Source organism: Oreochromis niloticus, linkage group LG10 (assembly GCF_001858045.2).
Source record: "Oreochromis niloticus isolate F11D_XX linkage group LG10, O_niloticus_UMD_NMBU, whole genome shotgun sequence".
Taxonomy (NCBI): Eukaryota; Metazoa; Chordata; class Actinopteri; order Cichliformes; family Cichlidae; genus Oreochromis; species Oreochromis niloticus.
In genome coordinates this window covers 20,381,950-20,391,399 of record NC_031975.2, presented here as the reverse complement: position 1 = coordinate 20,391,399, position 9,450 = coordinate 20,381,950, and the positions used below count along the sequence as shown (strand labels likewise).

General features: G+C 37.7%; 1 protein-coding gene across 2 annotated transcripts; it reads left to right on the top strand.

Annotated features, from left to right (window-relative positions):
- The first annotated feature begins 818 nt into the window (after window positions 1-818).
- endou2 (endonuclease, polyU-specific 2) lies at window positions 819-8,317 on the top strand. Of its 2 annotated transcripts, none has more exons than XM_025911100.1 (7): window positions 819-1,308; window positions 5,045-5,200; window positions 5,631-5,736; window positions 6,384-6,505; window positions 6,842-6,954; window positions 7,558-7,711; window positions 7,948-8,317. In XM_025911100.1, the coding sequence occupies exons 2-7, from the start codon at window positions 5,099-5,101 to the stop codon at window positions 8,200-8,202; spliced, it is 852 nt and encodes a 283-aa protein (XP_025766885.1). In that variant the 5' UTR covers window positions 819-1,308; window positions 5,045-5,098; the 3' UTR covers window positions 8,203-8,317. The 2 variants fall into 2 exon arrangements, with proteins under 2 accessions (XP_025766885.1, XP_003447040.1); XM_003446992.5 differs by lacking the exon at window positions 819-1,308 and adding an exon at window positions 3,690-4,293.
- Window positions 8,318-9,450: the final 1,133 nt, after the last annotated feature.

Genomic DNA, 9,450 nt, shown 5'->3' with positions numbered 1-9,450 from the left:
AGCTTTAAAGAAATGGCGACAAACCCAGAGATGTGTTACTCACACATAATTTCAAAACTGGAAGTTGTGCTTTGTTTTAGTTCTAGTTCTAGTTCTAGGCATTATGGGGAAACCCCCTTGCCTCCCAAAGATGCAGGGTGCTATTTACAGAGCCTTCTCCGTAGTCTTTCATAAACACAAGTTTAGCTGAGTCATTGCATAAAGTCAAAGCAGGTTAAAATTTATTTCACTGGATTGGTTGGTATTGGTTTTATTATATTTCTGTACAGAACTAAATAATGGAAGAAAGTGGCTTAGATGCTTTTGAGAATCAATGGTTTAATGATTGCTCATTAGGGTATGTGTTGCTTTAATTTCATTCAGGGATTATGGTGTGAGAATATAATATAATCGAATAGATCTACTCCTTAATGTTGCCACTAATTAGTGTCAAAGTGAGGCCAAATAGTTTAATTATATCCACAGATACAAACTAAATTTTGTATTGTATTACTTCATTTACATTAGAGTGAAAGGGCAAATTTCTAATGCAAGCAGTTCTGTTCTGAATTGAACCCTGCAGCAAATCTGTTCCTTTTCAGCACTGAATGATTTGGTCTGTCCTGCAAAGCATGTGTCCTACCTGCAAAAGCATGTGGATTTGCATTGCAATTAACTGTTCCTCAAAGTAAAAATTCTTATTTAACATTTTGTCTGTTTCATTTCATGTCTTGGTGCCAGCATAATTCTTGCCTCACTGCACATGAATAGACACAACTGTAGGTTGAGGTCTGAACGCTGACCTTACGAGTAATACTGAAAACAGCACAGTGTAAACAGTTTAACGGGTTATTAATATTTGAAATGCTTGCCTCTGTTGTCAGTAATTTAGTGAAAACTTCCCGATGCACTAAACATTCATAATGCAAATGTCATGACTGTCTTGCGGCGTATCACTTTGCCCACATGTTATGAGCCATCATTATTGTGGGCAAAGTGCATATACAGTATAACAGATGGACGAAAGTACTGTGACATTACTCAGGTTTGTGAGGTCCTATACTGAAGCCTCAGGATAAGTGTTTGACACGGTCTCTGTCTTTTGAAACCTGATGTAACCATGAAACTGCATGTTTGTTGGCTAATGACTTAGTCCTCCTTTCTGACAGCCTTGTGCTTGAAAGCCACTGGACTTTTGTAGGTTCCTGAACACAATTTACAAAATGAACTTGATGTTTTATTCAGTATGACCTGAAATAAGATACTGAGCGCACAAGCTCATCCGTCCACTGCTTACTGAGGTCAGGGCTGAGGGTTGTTTCCACAGTGGTAAGTTTTATCGAAAGTCTTGGTGTGACCCCTCTTGTGACTGCGTTGGCTTCAGTTTTTTTTTTTAATTATTTCAACTGAATCTTTTTCTCTTACAGTGTTAGAACAAAATGATTGTGAGATTTCACATGAACAGCAGTGTCATATTTAAATGTGGGGTATATATTTTTCTTGTTTCTGCAGAGAGGTCCGAAAAAACTTTTTTTGCACGTGCATTACACAATTCAGGTTTCTGGTACAGATGAGTGATGACAGTCTACACTCTTACCATAAAGTGGTTAGGTTAAAGCAGCTCTTTGGAAAGAAAATATTGCCCACACTTGCTCTAGACTGACTTAGGTCACGTAGGCAAAGGCCCACAGATTGAACACCTGAATGGAAACATGTCACACTGGTACTGAACTGTGTTAAAAAAAAAAAAAAGTGAAGAACTGATTAAGTAACTTTCCTTGAAAGAAAAAAAGTTTACTTTCTTACACTTGTGTCAAGGCTCCAAAGAAACTAACAATAAATAATCATTTTATATAGGTGTTTTAAAATGATCAGATGATGTCATGTTTAATGTCAGAGGACATAAAATGTTACAGTATAAATATTCACTGATAGTAGTTAATAAATTGTCATATTCATGGATATGAATGAAATTAATAAAAATCTCGCTACTAATGTTACATAAGCAATTTAAACATAAGCTTTGGTTGGTTGCTAGGCTTGTAAAAGGGTTAAGCTAGCTTGGTTAGGAGATGATTAGCAAAGTGAAATCAAATTTGGCTAAACTAAATCTTCTATTTGTAGTTTCTACAAAACAGATGCTATGAAAACACATCTATGCTCTTATCATATAAAAGACACCTAAAAATGGGAGACACAAAATAATGTTGGTTATGCTGCTAATAATGCTCAGTAATGGTTAAAACTAAACTTTCAATTCAATTTTATTTATACAGCGCCAAATCACAACAAACAGTCCCCTCAAGGCGCTTTAAATTGTAAGGTAGACCTGTATGTACAGAGAAAAACCCAACAATCATATGACCCCCTATGAGCAAGCACTTTGGCAACAGTGGGAAGGAAAAACTCCCTTTTAACAGGAAGAAACCTCTGGCAGAACCAGGCTCAGGGAGGGGCGGCCATCTGCTGTGACCGGTTGGGGTGAGAGAAGGAAGACAGGATAAAAGACATGCTGTGGAAGAAAGCCAGAGATTAATAACAAGTATAATTCAATGTAGAGAGGTGTACTAACACATAGTGAGTGAGAAAGGTGACTGAAGAAGAAATACTCTTACAGCTTACACCTATTGCAGTGTAACTAAGGGAGGATTCAGGGTCACCTGATCCAGCCCTAACTATATGCTTTAGCAAAAAAGAAAGTTTTAAGCTTAATCTTAAAAGTAGAGATAGTGTCTGTCTCCTGAATCCAAACTGGAAGCTGGTTCCATAGAAGAGGAGCCTGAAAACTGAAGGCTCTGCCTCCCATTCTACTGTTAAATACTCTGGGAACAACAAGTAAGCCTGCATTGTGAGAGTGAAGTGCACTAATGGGGTGATATGGTACTATAAGATCATTAAGATAAGATGGAGACTGATTGTTTAAGACCTTCTATGTGAGGAGCAGGATTTTGAATTCAATTCTGGATTTAACAGGAAGCCAATGAAGGGAAGCCAAAACAGGAGAAATATGCTCTCTCTTTCTAGTCCCTGTCAGTACTCTTGCTGCAGCATTTTGGATTAACTGAAGGATTTTCAGGGAGTTTTTAGGACATCATGATAATAATGAACTACAATAGTCCAGCCTAGAAGTAATAAATGCATGAACCAGTTTTTCAGTGTCACTCTGACACTCTTTATTTATCCTCAAGGGGCAATTAAGATAGATGATACCTATATATGTGCATTGAAGGAAATATCCTGGTCAAAAATCACTCCGAGGTTCCTCACAGTGTTACTGGGGGCCAAGGTAATGCCATCCAGAGTAAGAATCTGGTTAGATAGTTTAAACTTAATGACTTAAAAATTTGAATTAGGGATCTTAAAATTTTAGCTTCTTTAGAAGCAACTTAAAATTTCAAAATGGCAATTTTGAAATTTAGACATAAGCTAATTTTGCTCATCTCTCAGACTTAATTCTGCCAGACATTTTTTCAGTAGTAAAAATAAGGTTAAAAAAAACGAAAGAAGCCTGGGATTGTTTTTTTCTGAAAATTAAAACACTCGGACAGCTACAAGAAATTGTATATTACAAAAAGATAACACAAAATAAAACTCTTCTATTCTAATTCCATGAAGGCCACATTATATGCTTATATATAAATATTTTCAGGATTTGTTTTCAGTAAATAAAATTATTATAAATGTAAAAAGTTGTATTAAATCCTCCTTAAATTTAATTTGTTCAAGACTTTAAAATCTTGTTTTAAAATGCTTTAATCAAGCTTTTAATCTGAAATGGTGAGGTCACTGACTTGTAAAAAAACCCAACAAATAAACCTCAATCGTGTTTCGTACAAGATCTTGGTTCTATGTAGATGTTTAAGTGAACTTTAACCATTAACAAAATCTTATTACCTGAAATATGACCCATATTTACCCTGTAATTCAGAGGTTATGCTGTGACAGACAGAGAAACAATGAAATTCTAAAGAAACAAAGACCCCACGTTTTAGTGTGAGATTGAAAAGAGACGACAACATAGTGTGATCCCTTTGGTCAGAGTTGCTGACAGGGGATAACCCTTTAAAATGGCCCCTCTCTCCTGTCCTGTCCCATCCCCTGCCTCGTGGTCTCTGTTCGCTCCCCCAGCCCATGCCTGCCTTTCTCCATACACACTGATTGACTACATGGCTGGACTATTACTATGCCTCTAAACACACCTGCATTTAACACAGGAAACCAGCACGAGCAGCACCTGACCAGCACTGAGATACTTCACTAACCCTCAAATCATTGATTTGATTTATTAAAGCAGGAGGACAGACAGAGGAGAAGGTCAGTGGATTTTGATGTGGTGGCTGATGGGATACAATGCGTTAATCTATGTCAGCCACGTTTGTTGAATGCAGTAGTGTTTAAGCTAGATTAAGCAGTTGAAGCTATTATGTTTTTACAGTGCTGACTCACTTAGGACAGCCTTGTGAATCGCTTTCATGTATCTAACTAAAATGTTGAAATATACAAATAAATAAAATAAAATACTAAAGTTAAGAACGTCATATCAGTTACAAAAGATGACAAACCACTTACCAAAAAAAGGACCTTATAGTGACACAGAAATGATTAACAATGCTTATTTAAGTAGCTTGAAATATCCAGTTATTTATGATGAAACCGAAATTTTCCTCAGTGGGAAATGGGTATTTATTATATCTAATTATTTATATAATAAATACATTCTTTATTTTAAAAAAAAAAACATGTAAATGGTTGGGCTAAAATGCTGTACTCAAATAGCCAAAACCATTTGCATAAACTGACTTATAACCTCTGTTTGCACACAGATCACCTCAAAGTTAAATATTTCTGAAAAGCTTTTTACACATAAGTGAGTATTATATTTAATCTCATGCTTCACCTAAACAAATTCAAAAAGAGCAGAAATACATTATTGTATGTCTACATGCATTAGTGTACCTGTGCTTTACATTTTTATATGTGAACAATAGTTTTATGGTGTTGTCCACCTCTGAAGCTTAAATCTTGAGTTAAGCAGAGGCTTCAGTAACCTTTCCTCTCCTGTCAGAAGCACATACTGCAAAGAGACAGCATCCACAGCACATCTGCAAGCGGTCATATCATGATTGAGAGTGATAGAGAGCTGTCAGCCATGGTGCAGGAGCTATGGGACAATGATATCAACAGACTTAAGCCTGGAAAAGACTACAGGATCTCCCTTCAGGTGCATCACGCACTCAGACACACACAGACACCTGTTGTAGATAATAGTATATATTGCAAACTTATGACGATATCTGACAGTCTGCATTACACCTCAAAACAGGCAGTGTTCTTCTCCTGCAAATAGAGCTTAAGTTTTTAGCTCTGAATGAGCTTTACTCAGTAAAAAAGTCAAAACCCGGAAACTTAGAGACCTACAGTAAAGATAAAGGTTAGATCTTTGTGATAGAAACCATTGATATTTATGGAAAAGGGATTTTATTGTAGACTATCTTCCTAATTTGGACAAAATATTTTCTACTTGTTTGTATTTTTTACCAAGTAGTAGTAATACATACATTTTGCAGGCATAAGTAAGAGTAAAGGAAAAGATATCACTGGAAGCATACATGAGGGGCATTGTATGAAAAGCACTGTTCTTCCTGTTTCAGGGAAAAGCTGGAGACAGCATGAACATCAATGACAACAATGACGGGGCGGGATATCCACTGTTTACCTTTGTCGATGAGAACATTTTCAAAAAGGAGACTTTTTTAGGTAAGTGCACCAGGCGAGGGGTAGAGTTTTAAAGTCACTTAACTTCACCTTTAAAGCCAATTTACTGACTGCATGTTGCACTAGTCTGTATAGCTGCATCGTAAATAATGTATGAAATGCTGTGATTGCCATGCTCCACGGCAGTTTGCCAGTTTTATATCACCTTTCTTGTCTCAGTCCTTTAAAGTAAAGCTTTTCCATCGACTCATAATCTCCTTATGACGAACAGTGGCATGTTGCATAATCTCAGAGCATGCTGAAGTCTGTGTACTGGATGTGCCAGCCGCTTGCTTCTTCTTCAGTTCAACTTCGATTCTCTGCATGATAACTCTGAAAGCACGCTTCCCCCCCCCCCCCCCCCCCCCCAGATTTATGTTCTGTCGCACATAAGAGAGCAGTGCCCTCGCACTATTTACCTTTAGAGGGAACTGAGTTATGTAACAGATGGTATCCACTCAGAGTTCACTCTCAGGCTGCGTTCCCATTAAAAAAAAAAAGAGTCATGATCCTTTCTATGTAGGAGCTATAAATAGCATACCACTGTTTTCACTGTATTGTTATCATCCATGTTTATGGGACTGAGCAGCCCTAAACATTGTTTAATAATGTAATGTGCCACTGAAATGTGCCTCTGTTGATCTTTGCAGCCTTTATCTCCCTGCTGGACAACTATGAGAGTGACACCGGTGAGCCAGAAATTGTAACTCCTGAGGAAGTGGCAGAGAACCACAAGTTCCTGGACTCCATCGTTCAGACTCCCACCATGAAGGTACCTATGAGGGGCATTTGACTATGTTCGCCGTCGTAGGTTAGTGTCATTATTAAATACAGAGGATGAAGAAATATTATCAATGGCTTTCTATGACAGGAACAAAAAAAAGGATGTTAGTAGCTCTTATTTGTCTGTGGAGGTTTGTTCCAGTTTCACCTACTAATGGTGGAAGAGATAAACTCATGGGATCACTAAATAATTAGGATTTATCCTCTGTGGGTTAAAGGTATTTGAGATATTTAAGTCCTGATCGGACCAACTAGCGCTTTCATGTTGAGCCACCCTGGTAGCTGAGCTATAAGCATTTTGTAATAAGTTCTTCTATTTTTTTAGATAGCCCATAAATACCTGGTCAAGAAGCACCTTTCGCCTGAGGATGAGACAGAATTCAAGAAGCAGCTGTACAGGATCTGGTTTGAACTTTATGCGAGGAGAGGATCCAGCAGGTGGGTGGAATCTGCGTCAGTGGAATTCAGCACTGCGATGGTAAATACAGGCTGACAAACTGGCTCTGTGTGGCAGATACATTCAGCGTCACAGCTGTCAAATGGAAAAAAAAACGGTGTGCAAATGTTCAGGATTAAAACAGAAACTAAATTGGATAAGCTGAGCAAAATGGATGACTGGAATAAAACTTATCTCTAGGAGGCATTTGGCTTGTCCATGTGGGCAGCTGCAAATTTAAGGCATCGATTTTGGAGCAACTTCTTTTTTGGTCGGTACCCTCTCAGTCCATGTTGATGTAAAACTGGCTTCACTGTGGACAGTGACACTGCTGGTCCAGCAGTTTCCAGTTCATGGCAGTCTGGAGCCTTGGTGGTTCCTGGGTTGTTCCTGAACATTATAACCAATTTCATCTCATCTGAATGGGTCTTCTTCCAGATCCTGGCAAAGCAAAGCAAAGACACATCCAAGTAACTTGTACATACGTATGATCGTTTAAACTCGCAATCTTGGAATCTGCAGTTGTCAAGGAAAACTACTGTGGCATTCATGCCCATGATGAGTGGGTGTAAACTTCTGACGTTGCCCTTTTTGTCTCTCTTCAGGCCAGACTCTTCGGGCTTTGAACACGTGTTTGTTGGAGAGACGAGAGGGGGGAGGACTGTTATTGGTTTTCACAACTGGATCCAGCTATACTTACAAGAGAAGCTGGGCCATATTGATTACAAAGGCTACAGTGTCAATGCAAATTCACCCCAGGTGTACTATTCTTAAGACTTTCTTTAATTAAAACTCAGGCAAAGAAGTTATTTTCTCTGGTACTTTACTTTTAACTATTTAGATAGATATTCAAAAATGTATTCAGGTTACTTTTTCCCCATATATTTATCAGTAGTTTCTTTCCTGCCTTTTCTCCACTGTCAGCAAATATCTGTCAAACAATCTGACTCATTTCTCCCTGCCTAACCAGCTTTTTCATTTTGCCCCTATCGCAGCCTGATGAGAACAAACACATCCTGGCGCTACAGTTTAGCTGGAAGAATGGTATAAAGCCCAAGGGCAGCATCTTCATCGGAGTCAGTCCCGAGTTCGAGTTCGCCCTCTACACTCTCTGTTTCCTCACCTCGCCTAATGAACGCGTCAAAGTCCAGTTCAGTTTCTACGACGTGGAGATTGTTTGCCACCACTACAACCAGAAGCATATAGGTACCACCTATCCTGTGCTCCTCAGGTACCTGAACCCTCGGTAACTTGACTAGAGAATACATTTGACATACAACTTCCCCATCACTTAAGCTTGGGTACAAAGTGTCATAGGTAATGTTGTTGTCTTTTTATTTTACATAAAGATACAATAAAACCTTCCAAAAGCTAACTGCATTGCCTTTGTTTCTGTTTTGAGAGTGTGTTGCGGATTACGTGATGGGAAATAACTGATGAGTCTCTGAAGTCTGAAGCTGATACTGATCTATCTCTATTTTACATTTTTTCTTAATCTTTCTTAACGTTTTAGGTCATTAAATAAATTTTAATACAAGACAAAGATAACCAGAGTAAATAAAGACATGTAATTTTTAAGTGATGATTTAATTTATTAAGTGAAAAAAACATAAACATACTTGACCCTATGTAAAAACTGAATTGCTCCCTAGACCTAATAACTGGTGGTGCCACCTCAAACAGGCCGTTTTTCAGCACGAACGGCCTGTTTGAGGTCATGCCAAAGCATCTCAGTCTGATTTAAGGCTGGACTTTGAGTAGGACTCTGCAAAATGTTCTTTTGTTTTTTCTTTTATTGATTTTTATGTGTGTGGGGGATTATTTTGAGTCATTCAGAGGTGGACTGGCTGATGTGTTTCAGATCACATCAGTCATAAGTCTTGAAGATCGTCATTTTTTTTTTTTTTTTTTTTTTTTTGCAAAAGGGAGATAAGACTTTTTGTTCTTTGTGGTCACAAGTTTGTTTCTTGGAACTCTCCCATGGAGGCCATTTTTGTCCAGTTCTTATTGTTGAATTATGAACTCTGACCTTAAATGAGGAAAGTGAGGTCTGCAGTTCTTTAGATGTTGTTCTGAGTCCTTTCCAGACTGATAGATATCAGTGACTTTGTTTCTCATCTGTTCTTGAGTTTATTTTGATGGTGGCATGATGTTTGCTTTTAGAGATCTTTTAGACTTTACTTTGTCAAACAGGTTCAAATGAAGTGTTTTCTTGATTCAACAGGTCTGGCAGTAATCAGGCCTGGGTGTGGCTAGTGAAATTGATCTCAACTTTCCAGAAAATATGGTTAATCACTGCTAAATCATGATTTCATAAATTAAATCATCTTTTAAAAAATGCATTTTTATTTAATTGTGTTATCTTTGCCTAATATTAAAATTTGTTTGGTGATCTGAAACATGTAAGTGTGACATACTATAGAAATATGTAGTTTATGAGACATAATCGTGGGATTTTTCTGCTTTAAAAAATGGTTAGGTTATTTGACTTGAAGAAC

Bases quoted from the DNA above. Each gene is read 5' to 3' on its own strand.
- endou2 (XM_025911100.1), top strand. From the start codon at position 5,099: ATGATTGAGAGTGATAGAGAGCTGTCAGCCATGGTGCAGGAGCTATGG. The intron at 6,506-6,841 runs GTACCTATGAGG...CTATTTTTTTAG, and splicing joins TTCAGACTCCCACCATGAAG to ATAGCCCATAAATACCTGGT. The intron at 6,955-7,557 runs GTGGGTGGAATC...GTCTCTCTTCAG, and splicing joins GCGAGGAGAGGATCCAGCAG to GCCAGACTCTTCGGGCTTTG.